This window comes from Sycon ciliatum, chromosome 3 (assembly GCF_964019385.1).
Source record: "Sycon ciliatum chromosome 3, ocSycCili1.1, whole genome shotgun sequence".
NCBI lineage: Eukaryota > Metazoa > Porifera > Calcarea > Leucosolenida > Sycettidae > Sycon > Sycon ciliatum.
Window position 1 is genome coordinate 4980249 of NC_088645.1, and position 18016 is coordinate 4998264.

General features: G+C 46.2%; 1 protein-coding gene across 1 annotated transcript in view; it reads left to right on the forward strand.

The window, feature by feature from the left end:
* LOC135811247 (uncharacterized) overlaps positions 1-18016 on the forward strand; it is a 170319-nt gene that overhangs the window by 126617 nt on the left and 25686 nt on the right. Inside the window, exon 8 of the mRNA XM_065324444.1 lies at positions 1440-1577. Coding sequence (XP_065180516.1) covers positions 1440-1577 — 138 coding nt within the window. The remainder of the gene's footprint in view (positions 1-1439; positions 1578-18016) is intronic.

Sequence of the window (18016 nt, forward strand, 5' to 3'; positions counted from 1 at the left end):
CAGGCAACCCCTTTGTTCGCGGCTCTGTGGGATCCGAGGAGACTGCAAAAGTTCTAGCCTTGTCTGACCCAAAATTTGCTGGTATCACCAGGAAGTCCGTCAGAGAACACCATGAACACACGCTGCTTGTGTTGGACCAGCACGCCTCAAAACCGAATATGCAAGATTCGGTTGTAAAACGTTTTCGGTTTTGGCGCCTTCGACTCCCTCCATTTTGTTTTGCATGGCAACCCTTGGAAATCGAATCAGATTTTCGGAATGCAAAACACTGAAAATGCCGTTTTTCGGCACGCACTTTTTTTCGGATAAAAACAGTCGAAAAACATTCAGAAATTCGGTATGCAAAACCTCTCTAGTAGAACCACCATCATAATAAAAAGCCGAATTGCCAGGTATGAAAGCTTTTTTTTCTTGGAAGAACAAACAAATCATGAAAAATTTCACTAATTATGTGATGGACAAAGAAGAAAAGGGGATAATAGTATAGCAGTTGGTGATGGACAATGATGGAAATTCAAAAAACCTAGTTATTGTACAGCTCTCATCAGGAAGAAAACATTGTTCTAAATAACACAAATTAGGCCGGAGGACTAATATTTTGAATTTCTTAAGTGAGAAATAACGCCTGTATAAAGGCTATCATCCGCACCCTGACACTCTCCTATCTCAACTCACTGCCTGACACTCTCCTATCTCAACTCACTGCCTGACACTATCCTATCTCAACTCACTGCCTGACACTCTCCTATCTCAACTCACTGCCTGACACTCTCCTATCTCAACTCACTGCCTGACACTCTCCTATCTCAACTCACTGCCTGACACTCTCCTATCTCAACTCACTGCCTGACACTCTCCTATCTCAACTCACTGCCTGACACTCTCCTATCTCAACTCACTGCCTGACACTCTCCTATCTCAACTCACTGCCTGACACTCTCCTATCTCAACTCACTGCCTGACACTCTCCTATCTCAACTCATTGCCTGACACTCTCCTATCTGAACTCACTGCCTGACACTCTCCTATCTCAACTCACTGCCTGACACTCTCCTATCTCAACTCACTGCCTGACACTCTCCTATCTCAACTCACTGCCTGACACTCTCCTATCTCAACTCACTGCCTGACACTCTCCTATCTCAACTCACTGCCTGACACTCTCCTATCTCAACTCACTGCCTGACACTCTCCTATCTCAACTCACTGCCTGACACTCTCCTATCTCAACTCACTGCCTGACACTCTCCTATCTCAACTCACTGCCTGACACTCTCCTATCTCAACTCACTGCCTGCACCTTCACTTCCTGTGTTGTACCACTCTGTACTCTCATCCTCCCTGTCCAATTGCCTATCAAGCCTGCTGCAACACTCTGTTCACCTCTTTGTTGACTGTATTCCTTGTTGTTGTGGAAATCAAATGTGTTTCTCTTCCAGGTCCTACATCAGGATGGGTCTTACGTGAAAACGATTGGTAACGGTGCTATTGGTGACTCGTATGGTGTTGCAGCACTGTCTCTGCCCCAGCATGGTATTTGTTATGCTGTAACCGATTACACTGACGGTTGTGTGAGAGTAAGTTAGTGCTTGTGTGGTGTTTATTGCTGAGATTTCTCAGAATTCTAATTTGATGGTTGCTATGATTAGCCCCAACATGGACTTTTTCTCTGTTCTCACAGCAGAGCAAGTAAATAGGTACAGCATTTGTTTCGTATCTGTACATGTGGTGCAAAAGGTGCAATATATTTTTCTAAAATTCCTCCTTTTCCCAACAAAACACCAGCACAACACAAAAACCTCTAGGAGAAAAAATTTGTAGTACAGATAATGCAAGTTAGCAGTGAAGAGAGAAAGAGAAGAACAAGAGGAAGAACAAAATCACCAGCACTTAGTCCAGGAAAAGACACGTGGAACAAGGCATACAAAAGGGCGGCACAACAACCAGTAATATCTCGTCGTGGCTGAAGCAGCTAATGTAACGACAGCCACCACGAAGTGCATGAAATAGATCTGAACATGAAGTGAAGAAAACAGCAACTCCAACAAAGAAACAAAACAAGATCAGCTACGTGACTAACCACAGCGTAAACAGTATTCGGCCTTTGAAAGTGTCTGCATTGATATTCACCATCATCATTGTGCTCTGTGGCCGATGACACACATCTACTCACTTGCCCAATACAGGGCACAAGAGGTTCTTTCGAGCACTGAAGTTTTATTTCTTCTGGCAGATGTTTTGGTCACTAAGATTTCATCAGAGAAGGTTGAGGTGTTGAATAACTTGAAAAGAAACAATCACCTAGTTTATACTGACTCTTCCATGACTGTATGTACGTGAGCTAAACGATACACTCGCTTGAAGAGAGAGCCGATGGTGCAGTGTGGATAGGGAGAGCATGGGGTTGATGCCAGGTGAACTACTTGCATGACTGCTGTATCCGTGCTGTGTTGCAGTATCCGGCAGTAACTATCACCTCTTTGCAGAGTGTCCCATGATTTCAGAAACCGATTAACATTTTAACACCTTGCATTCACACTTCGAGTATCAAGTGCACGCTCATCAGCGCACTATCTCTCATTTCAAGTGCCAATATAACATATTTTAACGAGTGGAAGGTTCGATGGACATCTCGTGCACTCTAGATGGCAGTCGTGAGTTAGGCAAGTGAGAATTCAAGTCGGCAGGGAAATCACGAGCTCCCTTGTAAGGAGCAACACACATTTCCCCAAGTATCGTTGAAGTCGCACCAACATCTTATTCACAGTAAAAAGTAGGCGACTATTTCTTTTCCAGTCATGCAACAACTCAACCTTCTCTGACGAGGCCTTAGTGATTGAAACAATTGTGAGAAGGAATAAAACTTCACTGCTGGAAGGAGCCTCTTGTTGCTGCTGTGTGCAAGCGAGTGGATGTATGTGGTCGTCCACAGAGTGTAATAATGGTGGTAAAATAAAAATGTCAACGCAGCTACGTGACTATCCACAGCAAAGACATAAGCAATGACATCATTAGTCATGCTCGAATACAGCATGCAGCCTTGCAGGCGCTGGTAAAATGGATAACGCAAAAAGCACGCAAATAAATAACATAGCAAGCGATGGTTGCAGGGAAACAAATAAAATTCGAATAAACTATTTCAAAGAATGATGAAAAGTGAAGCGACTGGCCCAGTGGAAGCAGATAAGGATTGGTCCGGCCTGCCTAAAGTGATCATGGGTCATATGGCCCGATATCTGAGACTTTCGACCTTCGAAGCTATGCGTTTTTTTGAGAAAACACTAAAAACAAATTTGTTCGCAAAAAATCGATTCTGTCAAAGAAAAGTGCAGAGATGACAATATATTATTATTATTACTATGAACAGTTTCGCTTACTTGAGGACCAGCCTCTTTCCGCCTCTGTGTTCCTGAGCAATAGAAGGAGAGAGACAAAACTATACTATTATGATGATGACAAGGGAAGACATGGACTGCAAGGTACGGCTTACAAATCGACAATAAGCAAATAGCACTGAGAAGGATGGGCAACTTCTGTTTCGTCAGTGTTCACTGTGCGTTTTTTACGAAGGCCTTCCACACTTGCCTGTCGGATGCCTTCTGCCCGAGGCTTTGCAGATGCGGGCTCCTCTTGAGTGGCGTTTGTCTGTGGACGCAGTCTTGCTGGATCTGGGTGACTAAAGTAGTCAGAGGTCTTCCTGGCTTGGCTGTGTTCGGTGGATTGAAGTAGAGTGCCATGGCTTGTTGCGGTGATGACAATGGCAGAAGAAAATTGGAGGCGATTCTTGTGTCAGTTGGTTATTGGGCTCACGGAGCACAGCAGCCGCGATCCCATGGACTGTGATGCATCGTTCTTTGTGGATATCCTGTCAAGCGGTGACAGCGCTTTTAGTTCTGAGAGCGCATGTCAGGCGAATCGATCACAAGTGACACGCGGTACTTACCTGTCGGGCCGGGCGACGATGATGAGGACTTGGGCTGGATGAGTATGATCAAGGTCACAGTCTGCCTCAGCGATAGCTGCTACAGCTCCAGGCAAGGACAACCAGGTGAATTCCTGACGGTACGCCGCTTGCAAGGTCACTGGCCGCCCTTGCACGAGTGGCAGAACTGTTTTCTGAGTGTCAATCCAGACCTCCTAAAACAGCACGAAAATTAATGATGCGACTTTTTTTTTGCGACGATGATCCTAGACCATCACGGAGCACATGAGGCTGAGCAATCTCAAGTAACATTCTGTCACTTTTGAGTTGGTGGCATGAAACGCTTGTCAGGCTGTGTTACTGATGTTTGGAAATGGTCAGTCTCCACAAAGTGCAACAAGGCGAATCTGGACGCATTTGCTCTGTTTGACTCCTTCACAATAAGTATGTGAATGCTGTTACATGTATCATGGTGTTCCGTCAAAATCTGTTGCCGACTATCCTGTCAAGCATGTCCATCACCAGGAGAACAGATAAATCACCTCTCCGTCTAATGCTGCTATTGCTGCTGTTGCAACTACACAACCTCAATAAAGTCACGGAATGCTGGAAATGAAGTCCCTGAACAGTCAAAACACTTTACTATATTAGTTGGCTATTGATATCACATGGAAACAGTTTTTGGCGGCTCCAAACAAACTGATCTTTCAAAATTAAAAAAAGAAGAAAACTTCATTTACATGACTCCTTACTGTAAAATGCACTTCTACATGGTCAATATTGGTCAGATGGCCGTGAAACGAAGTCACAATACTCTACAAAGGCTAGACATCAATTTGCAATAAAAAATTATTTCACAAAAACAGCCCCGAACGCCGATTTTCTCAGATATTGGGCCATATAGTTAGTCAATCATACACCACTGGAACAACGGCCAAAACCTGGCACTTACCCGGTATGAGTGTGGCTGTGAGGTTGTATCGAAACCACGGAGTAGAAAAACAATGGTTTTAAAGTCGAAATGGTTTATTGACCCTGTTATTTAAATGCCATTGAAGTCTGCAGAAGTCACATCTTGAACAGTCAGACGAGCACGTGTGCACGACTGTTCAAACGCCGAGTTTGGGTAGACAGCCACTGCTGGCAGGGAAACTTTGGCAGAACAAGCAAAAACAGTAATTTCCCGGGTACGACAGGCTTCTCGAGTGCTCCAGACGCAGTCGTGAGTCAGTTAAGTGTCAGTCCAGTCGACAGGAAGCGTGAGCTCCGACGTTGGGAGAATGCAGTTTCTTCACTAATGTACCGCTGACTCAGTGTCGTAACATCTTAGCTCGACTTACTACACACTCCTCAAAACATTTCCAACCACTTCTCAATGTCTCAAAGACTTCCAAACACTCTCTGACTAACGCTTTAATACTCTATCAGTTGATCGACGGGTTTTATCCATTTTTGATGTGATGTCTCCAAGAAAAAATATCTGGGCCAAAAGGTTGGTCCGGCCATGGCTGGATCGTATAGACCAGTTCCGCCTGCCCTTCAATGGAAGCAGACTACGGATGACGCTGCATTGAGGTAAGAAGCATGACACACCCATGACAAATGGAACCACAACAAATACATATGGCCCGATATCTGAGACCTTCAACCTTCGGGGCTACGCGTATTTTTTTGAGAAAACACTAAAAACAAATTTGTTCGCAAAAAAATCGATTCCATCAAAGCAAACTGTAGAGACGACAATGTCGGAAAAAAAATTGAAGGCGATTCTTGTGTCAGTTGGTGCTCACGGTGGACAGTAGCCGCGATCCCATCGACCGTGATGTATCATTCTTTGTGGATATCCTGTCAAGCGGTGGCAGAGCTGCTAGTTCTGAGAGCGCAGGTCATGTGAATCGATCGCAAGTGACACGCAGTACTTACCTGTCGGGGGCGAGGATGATGAGACTTGGCCTGGATGAGTATGGTCAGGGCCAACCACAGTCTGCCTTAGCGATAGCAGCTACAGCTCCAGGCAAGAACGCACAGGTGGATTCCTGAGGGTACGCCGCTTGCAAGGTCGTTGGCCGCCCTTGCGCGGGTGGCAGAACTGTTTCCTGAGTGACACGCCAGACCTGCTGAAACAGCACAATATGATGTGAGTTTTCTTTGCGATTATGATCCTAAAATGTTTTTGAATGGCAAGCTCGGTACTCCAGCTAATAATGGCGAATCAGACCATCGTGGATCATGGAACACATGAGGCTTGGCAATCTAGAGTAACATTCTGTAACTCTTTAGTTGGTGGTGTGAAACGTTTGCCAGGCTGTGTTACTGATGTTTGGAAATAATTCCGTCAATCTTTACAAAGTGCAACAAGGCACATCTGGACACATTTGCCCTGTTTGGCTCCTTCGCACTTACACACTATGTAAATGCTATTCTCATGCTTATCCATCAAAAGCTGTTGCAGACTATCCTGTCAAGCATGTCCGTCACCAGGAGAAGAGATAAATCACCTCTCCTTTTAATGCTGCTATTGCTGCTGTTGTACCTACACAACCTCAATAAAGTGAATGCTGGAACTGAAGTACCAGAACAGTCAGGACACTCTACTATAGTTGGCTATTGATATCACATGAAAACAAGTTTTGGTGGCATCAAACACACTAACCTTTCAAAATTGTAAAAAAAGAATAATAATAATATTTTTCCCGTTTGTCTCTTTCCCTCAAACCAGTTAATATTTTATGACTTGGGGCTCCCCGCGTGCTAGTTTGTACGTGAAGTGTGTGGGTTACAGTGAGGGCTGCGTCCCACCCGCCTGTGTGGATTCACAGGAAGTGTGAGTTACGAAGTCTGAAGAAAATGTTGAACGGCCTCTGCTGGGATGACGACTACTCCACAGCTCAGTGGTTAGAGCATCGCTGGCTACAAGCGAGGGTCCCTGGTTCGAGTCCTGGTGGTGGCATTCAATTTTTTCTTCAGACTTTTCCCGTTTGTCTCTTTCCCTCAAACCAGTTAATATTTTATGACTTGGGGCTCCCCGCGTGCTAGTTTGTACGTGAAGTGTGTGGGTTACAGTGAGGGCTGCGTCCCACCCGCCTGTGTGGATTCACAGGAAGTGTGAGTTACGAAGTCTGAAGAAAATGTTGAACGGCCTCTGCTGGGATGACGACTACACCATAGCTCAGTGGTTAGAGCATCGCTGGCTACAAGCGAGGGTCCCTGGTTCGAGTCCTGGTGGTGGCAGTCAATTTTTTCTTCAGACTTTTCCCGTTTGTCTCTTTCCCTCAAACCACTTAATTATATATTTATTATCATGACTACTGACCATAAAATGCATTGCTTCATAGTCAATATTGGTGTGATGGCCGTGAAACCAAGTCACAATACTCTATGATGGCTAGACATAAATAAAAAATAAAAAAATCAATTTCACCAAAACAGCCCTGAGGTTCGATTTTCTCAAATATTGGGCCATATCATAATATTAGTTTCTACACATATTGACATTGCATTGTCAGAAACAGTCAAAAGAATGCTGATAGCTCTAGTGATATCCAACATCCGGATAATTAGCTCATCATCACGTGTATGAGTCAATTTCTGTAATGACCAACTATCACCTGGCAAATTTCCAATTTCATTCAAGTTGGATCTCTTTTTCACTGGTTGGGTCTACTTCACCCTCTAGGGTCTACTCAGCGATATTCACATCGTACCAATGTTCATAGACATCATCATCTATGCTTTCAATGATGGCAGAGCATGATGATGCTCTGCTCGCTGTTGAGAACCAACTCCGTGATGCCGGTCTGACACTTAATCCGAACATGTCTAAGTTCAGATGCGCATCCCTTCTTACTTTATTTATAAAGGAAAATGAAACAGGCATGATGCTTAAAATAGCAATGGACCCATTGTCCCTAAAGTACCTGGGCCATTGGATTAGGGACTAGGGTGTTCACCCTGATCCATGCCATCGAGCGCCTCGCAGCATCAACTAACGTGGAAGAGCTGCGTTGGGCACTTTGACTCTTCACTCACCTCTCCATTTTTCTGCCGTCATTGTCGAAAGTAGTCGCCCCACTGCATGAGCTACTTCGGTTTGACACGACATGGGAATGGACCGAAGCACATGAGCCAGCTTTCACAGAGCTCAAACGCCTAGCTGCCTCAGCCTCATGTCTCGCGTACTACTACCCGTCTGCACCATTTATCGTCACAGCCGATGGCAGCAGCTAATGATTGACTACAGCACTGCTACAGTTCGACGACAATAAGTAGAATCCGGTCGCGTGCGCCTCACACACCATGACAGCAGCAGAGAAACCGGGTATCTCCATGTTGAAAACATCTACTGATCAGACTCATGCGCTATGATGTACAGGCGGAGTATGTTGCTGGCAAAAACATGGTTCTTGCTGACAACCTGCCCAGAGCTCCTCTTCCTGACACACCAGCAACCAAATCCAACCTACAGAGTGACTTGGAAGCCACCATCCTTGCTGTCCTGTCGTCTCTATGCAATCCTGCTGAGCAACATGCTCTCGTTACAGGCACTGCTGACGATCCAGTTCTGCAACAACTGATCCAGCATACCCTGCATGGCTGGCCGACCAAGGTCAACGTAGACCTGGAGGCCTACCGCAACGAATGTGGCTCGCTCACAGTTCACGACGGTCTGCTGTACCACTGATTTCGGATCGTAATTTCGGCATCCGTGCGCAAAGCTACGCCTGCAGCATTGCATGACGGTCACCAGGACATAACAAAGTGCCTGGCCTGTGCGGAGTCCTCCATCTGGTGGCCAGGTATCATGCGTGCCATTTAAGAATGCGTCTAGAACTACCTGACCTGCGCCAAGCATCTTTTTTCGCCGCCACAGGCTCTGTCACCAACTGTGCTTCCCTCTTTGCCGTGGGAGAGAATAGGAGTCGACCTCTGCCATCATGACGGTCAGGAGTACCTCATTGCTGTCGACTACTTCTCCAGGTACATTCACGCTATCCCGCTACGAAAGACTATATCTAAAGCCGTCATCAAGAAGCATCACGAGCTGTTCGCCATCCATGGCACCCCTCATGTCTTGTTTCGGACAACGGTCCACAGTTCGCAAGTGCTGAATTGGTCACATTTGCAGCCCAAATTCAGCTCACCCATCGCACCAGTAGCCCGCACTACCCACAGAGCAATGGTGAAGCTGAGCGAGCTGTTTGAACCTTCAAGCGTCTCTTGAAGACCAACGCCCCTCGCAAGTGGTTACTCGCCAGCCGAGCTCCTGTTTGGTCATCTACTCCACCACCTCCCATGTTCAGCGGAATCCCTCGCTCCAAGTTGGCCTGATATTGCCAAGCTAAGAAAATTCGAGGTGAGGCAAAAGGAGAAACAGCGTGAGACCTACGACTCATCACACGGAACGCAATCCCTGCCACCGTTGACCCAAGGAGACCAAGTCTAGGTACAAGATCTCGCTGCTGAAGCTCTAATTGCTGACCGCATCTCGACAGATCCTATATTGCCACCACCGACAACTTGTCCGAGTACCACCGCAATCGTCGTCATGGTAAGCTACTACCTGATGTGCATCCAACAACAACACCGCAGTTGACTGCCACTGCATCTGCAGAACCTCGATCCGTTGATGTACAGTTCTAACCTTCCTTGCGCAAATCAACATGTCTATCCCGGCCGCTCATGTACAGTTCTAACCTACCTTGCGCAAATCAACATGTCTATCCCGGCCGCTGAACACACTCAACGTACTGTACAGTAGGAAATTTTCGGACGAAATTTTGTTCGTACGATTTCGTGCACGGCCTCTTTTGTACTAAAATTAATTCCGTACTAAAATTTGTTCCTGTGAAGTTATTTACATTATACATGCGTACCGCATGCGAACACGTGCATTTAGCATGCAGCACTGTACGAAAATAAAATCCGTCCGAAAGGTCGAAATTCGGCTTTGTCCGAAAATATTTCCGTCCGAAAAATTCCTGCTATACAGTATATACACATTACTCATGCTATGACCACTGCAGTTACTGACACTGATGATTGTCAACTGCATGTAGTAATTTTCTGTCTCTGCCCTATCTCGTCTAAATGGGTATGACTATGTATTCTTGGAGTTGTTACCTCTCTCTTCGAACATAAAAAGGGAGATGTTGTGTTTCCATTACAATTACCTACATGTATACATGAATAACACTCTCTACACTCTGCACTCTTAGGCCGCGGTCACACAAAACGAACCATTTCCAGCTTGCGCTGAAAGTGGCTTGTGCTCAATAAGCGGTTGGTCACATCGACAGAGATCCGCTGGATGTTTTTTGTGAGCTGTAGAGGTTTTTTCTTCGCGGTCATTTTCGCATTTGATTTTCTATTGAACTTGTACGTGTAAATCAGCAGAGTTTTGGTACTGTACTGGGAGAGGAGCTTCATTGCCACATTGTAATCAGGGTGCTTGTTTGACAGATTCAGGGAGGTTTGAGCTTGTAGTGCAGCCATGGATCCTGAAACTAGACTCTGTGCCGTTGTCTGCACCTTGCTCTGCACCGATATCATGATGCGCAAGCTCTTATCAAACAATACTCTCGCTTGTCTGACTCTGCTGAACCACATCGCGACTAGTAAAAAGCGCACAAGGAAAGACAAGGACAATAACAGACAGCAGGCAAAGAGGGAAGTTGGACCAACAAAAAATCAAACACCGGATGCCTTAGTAACGATGCATCGATGGTAAAATGCGCTTTGGATTTGCAAAAGTTTGTTTTACCCGCCACTGCCCCAGAATGCCTGAAAGTGGCTTAATCCATTCAGCGCTCCATTTAGCGCTTTGAAAACGGATGACTGCTGAGAACGGATGAAACCGAAAATCCAGCTGACATCAAAAAGCGCTTTTCTTCCGTTGAATGGCTGAATCGCGCTTGGTGTGACTGCGGTCTTATGAGTTGATTGTTGTACCTGATCCGTTCCGTGATCGGTTATCCCTTTGCATTCCCGTACTGTGTACATATACGGATCCTGGTTGTTCATCTTTATCTTTACTTGTTCCATGTAAAAGGACTTTAGTTGTTGTCCGGGACTTATGGAGTGAAGTTGATAATTGATGGAGTACAGGATCTAAATTGATGTTCATGCAGGAACATTACAGATAGCACTACTAAAGACCAACTGACTCTCACGCTAGGTCTCTTCACGCTTCATTTTCCGTAACTTGGACTTCAACACTTGACTCGGCAGGTTTCTGGCCTCTCCACACTCTGTCCTCATGAGAGGGTCGCTCTAGAGCTAGTGCAGCACTAAAACTGAATAGAGTGCTTTCTCAGACGTGCTTGCTGAAGCCTACCCTATTTCCAACGATACTAAAATTCCCATTCCCTCATTCAAGCTCACCTCGATGGACGGCATGCATCGATTTTTCTGCTTTCTAGTTCGGAAAGAAACAAATGAAACGGGAGCCTCAGTTCCACCTCTCGTCGACTGGTACATACAGGAGCGTAGCAGTGCTTCAGCATGACGATACAAGCCCAATCAAAACAACTCTAGCCAAAAAGCAAGCTCAGTCAAGCAAAATCGAACGTCTCAAACTCAAAAGGTCAGGAAGTCAGAGTGAGAAGGTCCACATGCCCCGTCTCGAACCCAGACAATCTTTGTGCAATTGATCTATTGCGGGTTCCCTGCTTCTTTCAAACAAAGAACTCGGCAAAACCAATGATGTCCTGTCACCAACCTATTAATCTGCACTCTTTTGTACCAAAAAAAATTTTATTGCTCAATCGAGGAACACACGCTTCTTCCTGAACTTGACACTTTGTAATTTTGTATTTATGGATTCTACACAGGCCTTAGCCTAAATCGAGGGAGTCTCCGTCAATAGCTTATGAAGAAGCTGAGGAGAAAATAAATATAGGAAATAAAATGATGCGGGGTGGCAGTAATATAACACAGTGCTCTATGACGTCGCTACTCTACGTGGAATGAAACCAGAGGGCTCATAACGGGTGATAGCAAAGTGTGTGCGGACAAGAGCGGTAAAACATTGTGGGCTGGATACAGTACAAATGGCACCCGGGAGGGAGTTCCCTGTGGCAGTGGTGACAAAGAGAAAGGTGGCACGGGTGTGTGTGCTGGCTCTAGCAGGTGGGAGTACATGTTGGGGGGGGGGGGGGGCTGGCGCTGTTTGACACTGAGTAGCCTAGGTCCTCGAAGGTCGTCATCTGGCTATTGATAAGGTGGTGGAGCTCAAGAAGGCACTGAATGTGTCTTTGCCATGCCAGGCTGGGTGACTGGAGCTGCGCGAAAAGTGAGGCTTTCGGCTCCGTTTGAGGAGGGTGCACGCCATACTGCCACAGGATCACACGTGCCACTCTTGCCTGTAGCCGTTCAAGGGTAGTAGCCTGAGCACTGGAGAGTTGAAATTGCCAGAGGTATGAGGCGTATTCAACCACAAGTCGTACATATCCAGTGTACAAGCATCTGGCTACGGCTGGGGTGATACGCTTGGTCATGTGGATCAGCAGGACCGCTCGCTGGCGAAACTTTGTCGTGATGGTGGAGATGTGGTTGGTGAAGTCGAGGTTAGAGTCCAAGATGACTCCAAGATGTCGATGATTCGTTACATCAGACACGTCATCAGACAAGTCATCTCCCTGCATTCTCAGGTGCGGAGTCGGATGAGTAGGGTGGGCACGTTCTTCACGACTTCTAGGAGAGAACTGCATGGTGCAAGACTTCGAAGGGTTGAAGCACCCTCCGACTGAATCAACCCGCTGCAGAACGCCATCAGTGGCGGCCTGGAGGGGGTGGACCATTTGTTGTTGGTTAGGTTCTCCGGCTGCTCTCCCAAGAGTTGTGTCATCGGCAAATAAAAGCACATCAGTAGTGACATCAGACGATATGGTGAGAGGCAGGGCATTAATGTAGAGAATGAAAAGAATGGGGCCAAGGTGAGATCCCTGGAGAACGCCTGCAGAAACTGGGTGGGTCGGCGACTTGGCAGAGAGAACTTTGACACAGAAAGAACGGTCTCTGAGGTAGTTGGTGAACCACGAAATGGCTTCAGGGGATATGATAGTAGCGAGCTGAGGGAGAAGAACTGTGTGAGGTACCTTGACAAACGCTTTCGCGAAATCCAAGAATAGAGCTTGGTAGTCAGTGCGCTTGTCGAGTGCTTTAGCCACTCTTGAAGACAGGATTCTTTTCGAGGCGATTCAAACTTAAGCCAACTACGTCATTATCATGTGCTGAGTTGGTCAAAGAGCACACAAAAAGGGATTTCCCCCTAAAATGGCGAAGAGATCGATAAAAAATTTGAATTTGCCGAGACAAGAATACGGCGCGTGATATCTCTGGATTCCTACATCGTCGCTCTTCGGCGATTGTTGCATTGGAAAGCTTAGAGTTTCTGCTACTGAATAGATCCTTCGATTGTTGAATTCATGATGGAGTTACGAAGGTTTTACGGATCGATCATGAATCGATCATACGTGATCGATTCGCGTACACACCGTACATAAAGGGTTAATCCGAACACTTCTGCTCAGTCCCGATTTTGTGTTGCAAACAGCCAAGGCAATCGCTCTTGAGTGAGTCGCAACAGTACCTGCAAGCGGGTGCAAAGGTTCCTGATCGATGTTGCAAACACCCAACCATGGTGAAGCAATTGGCGTTGCAAACGGGAAAAGCAATTGCTCATGCTTGAGCGGCCATAGTATCAGCGACTGGGTGCAATGACTACTGCTTGGCATCGCAAACAGCCGACCAATAGTGTTTAATTCTAATCTCTGTTGGAACCCAGCTGAAAAGTCTGTCATACACGAGTTGTACTCGATTTACATCTTATCAGAGGATGTCGTATCCGTCCACATTTGTATATGTGCTTATGGGAGGAAAATCTGTGCGACGAAGAATAACCAAACTTAGCAGGTTCACGCCTTTCCCATGTATGTACTGAGTGAGTTCCACTGTATGTCTATCCAGACAGTCCTGATGAATGCAATAATAAATGCTGATACAGTCAATGTTTGCATTCCAGACACTGTCATCCTGTTCAGTGCTGTACTTCTAACCAGGCATTCACCATTGGCCTGAAGCTATTCCACTGATCCAGTCCGACACACTGTAGTTTTGACACACTGCATCTGTCATATCGGTGTGTTCAGCACTATCACTGGTAACCTTGGTAGTCAGTTTGAATTTCACTTCCTGTCCACTTAACTCCACCTCCCCCCCCCCCCCCTCCCAGCTCCGCTTGTGAGGCGCATGTGCCATCCATTTTGGGGCTTTTTGACTTTTGCCGAGAGAGAAAGAGAGAAGCAAAGATTGAACCTTAAAAGTATTTTACTATTTATGGCAATGTCGCAGTGATGAGTGTGAGTTTGTGTAGAAGCATGTAGCCCTTTAGATGCAAGAGTGAACCCAGAACGCAGAGGTGAAAGTGTTCACCACATTTTGGTACCAAAACCTGATCCTACGAGCAAATATGGCGGATCCATCGGCTGGGCTACAAACCATGAAAGCGCGCAAGACGAGCCGTTTCAAAACCCTGGCAGAACTGGAAGTTGACTTAGACAAGGCCATCAGCAATGCAATTTTGGAGACCACGATTACCTCAGCGAGGCAGGTAATTATGGAATTTGGCCAACATTTAGAGGGATCTGATGAGGCACTAGACAAGTACACGGAAACCCTGCTTTCGTTCAATCCTAAGAAGCAGGACGACAAAGATATGAAACAAAGGGAGTTGTCAGAACTTGATGACATGGAAGAGGATATCTGAAATGGAAAAAAAATCAGTTACACTCAAGAGCCAAATTCTACAATTTGATGAAGTGCATGGGACATAAAGCAAAGACTCAAATGACACATTTGGAACCCACACACGGAATTTGGAGAACATGCTCACGGAACTGGTAGATCTAAATAAAGTAAAAATGTCTCAGGGCTCCAGCCAGACTCCTAGCAACTCCACTGGGGTTAGGTTACCGAAACTCGAGTTGCCAAAATTCAATGGCATTATTCTACAGTGGAATGAATTCTGCGACGTTTTTCAACATTCGGTGGATAAATCAAAAATCTCCAAGGCAGAAAAGATGAGCTACTTGAAAGGTTGTCTTACAGGCAGCGCAAGGGATGTTTTAGAGGGCATGCTGCTAGATGATGCAAATTACGATGGCGCGGTTCACATGTTGAAGGAGCGGTTTGGGAAGCAGGAACGCGTCGCCAATGCTCATTACAAATCGCTAATGGAAATTCCACCGGCAGAAAACAACACCACCGCACTAAGAAAACTCCACAAACAGATCGAAAGTCATTTGCGATCACTGGAGGCTGTCGGCGAAGATATGCAACAAAAATATTTTCTTGTCCATTGTCATGGCAAAGCTGCCAGAAACCGTAATTTTCAACTTGGTAATCACCCGCGGAAACAGTACCTGGATTGTCCATGCACTATGCAAAGCTCTGTTACGATATGTCGAAGCAAAGGAAACATGCACTGCACACGCCGACAGTAGGCTAGTTACAGACAACCCACACAGTATTGGCGGTTTGCCGAGCTACACACGTTCATCAGCAGAAGCTCTACTATCACACACAGCACAGCGGTCACCACCCCGATGCTTTTACTGACGAATGTACGAAGTGTGTGATGCTAGAGACAGAAAACCGGTGCTTCGTCTGTCTTCGGTCGGGACACACCTCACGAAACTGCAACAATCCTCGACCTTGCTATCACTGTCGACGCGACACTCACCACAGATCCTTGTGCCCGGAGAAATTTGGACGCAAAAGCACGAACACATTGAATGGAGATGCAAAACCATTAATTTTCAATCAAGATCTGCAAACACACGGTCCGAAACAGCAACACTTGCTGATTGCAAATTTGACAACCTCAGCGAATGAAAATTCACACAGTGAGTGACACAGACCAATCGGCGGTGCTTATGCAGATGGCTTTCGCTGACCTCACAGATAACGACAGCAAGCGGTCTTGCCGAGTGCGAGTGTTTTTTCGACACCGGCTCTACATTTTTCGACACCGGCTCTTTATCAGCGAGGCGACGCAGAACACCTTGAATGATGACATCAATGGTGAAGATGCCCTGTCGATCCCTACGTTTGGTTCACAGAAGAGGGAGACCAAGGTCTTAAAACGGGTCCAAATACAAGTGAAGACCATCGATGGCGGTAACGTCCCCATTACAGCAAACATCACCCCGAACATCAGTTCTGCAATGAGGCGCCTGCCAATCGGTATGAGGAAACACCCCAGCCTGCAGCGAATGGTCTTAGCAGAACCCATTGCTGATCGACCAGAAGTCATGACAATAGACATGCTCATTGGTAGTGACTACTACTACGATATCATTGGAAACGACCATGTCAGATTCTCGGATGGCCTAGTTCTTCTGGACACCAAGCTTGGATTCGTTCTGACAGGTCGGGTCACTACGTCTGCAGATCTACCGCAAGTCGACACCATGATGCTGACTGCAGCGGACGCATACAAGCATGACGACTTCGACTTGAAGAAGTTCTGGTCCCTTGAAGAAATCGGTATTACCAGCATCACCAGCACTCTGCAGCCTGATGACGCAGTGTTGAAGTCGTTCAATGAGACGGTGAAGTTTGTCAACGGGCGGTATAGCTTTGAATGGCCGTGGAAAGATAGTGCGACTGACACATCTCTACCAGAGAATTTTGAGCTGGTAACTGGCAGGCTTCGCTCGCTTGTGTTGCGTCTGTCCAAGACCCAGAAATCCTCGACAAATACAATGCCACCATACAACGACAACTCAACAGTGGCATCACCGAGACAGTCAATATGACCGAGAACGATGACGCCTTAAAACACAATATTCCACACCACTGCATAGTGAAGCTTGACAACACGACAACGAAGATTCGAGTTGTTTATGATGCGTCAGCCAAGACGAAACCAAAAAAACACAGCCTGAATGATTGCCTCGTAAGCGGGCCAAGCTTGCTACCAGATCTGTGTGAAATTCTGGTCAGATTTCATCTGAAACCGATCGGCAAACCTGTGATGTAGAGAAGGCATTTTGACGATGCCTGATCGAGCCATCACCCGATTTCTTTGGCTCAGAAATGTCCATCAACCAATCTCCGAAGACAACATAGTAGTGTACCGATTCAGCCGCTTGCCATTAATTTGGTGTAGTGTCGAGTCCGTTCCTTCTCGCAGCCACGCTTAGTCATCACCTCCACATTCCTCAGCCTTCTATCTTTCCTGATTTATTTCCATATTTGGCGTGACTCCTTTTTATAATAGATTAGGAACAATGCCACTTTTCTCCCTCCTTTCCCGTTTTCATCCCTTATTTGTGTTCATATGTGCCAGATAACTGTTGTCATTTTGTTGCAATCACTACTTATCCATGCCGGTTCCTTTTTTCTTCTCCTTCCCTTCTCCCTTCCTTGCCGAGGTTGGCTAACACCCTCTCTCTTTGTATTGGCCGGTGCTCTCACTGTGCTATGAGATGGTGCAATAAATAAATAAATAAACAAATAACTGCTATGTATAAAAATTCTGGTGTACTTGCCAAATTGGGTGTGTCTTAATACCAGTGGTCTGAGAACACACACATGTATTAGTTGAAGTAAGAGGCAGCTGAAGCCTCTACAAATGCAGTTGAAGTCCAGGACGATGCCCTGATGCTGCCAATCTGCTTTCTGCACCTTGTTCCTACCCACTTATAAAGGTGCGATGAGCCCAAAAGTGAGATTATTGTCAAATCCACGCAGAGTTTGGACATTTCAGAGGGTTTCAGGTGTTGGGCGGTTCACAAGCCAATTGAATCACCTTTCCAAGATTCCTTTTGAAATTCTCTGCCCTCCGTCGAGGAGACCCAAGTTTTCAGAAGTGAACAAGTGCGAGAAGTGTATACATGTGTGTGCATGCAGTGGCGTAGGAAGATGTTTTAGTTAGGGGGAGGGGGGGGGGGGGGAGGGGACTTCCAGCCACTGACCTGCTCATTTACTGGTGTGGTCGTACCGGTAATCCTTCTACAGAAAGTTGTAATTGTTCAAGTATTTCACTCTTCATCACTGGACATGTGAAAACCTAGTAGTAGTACTCGAATC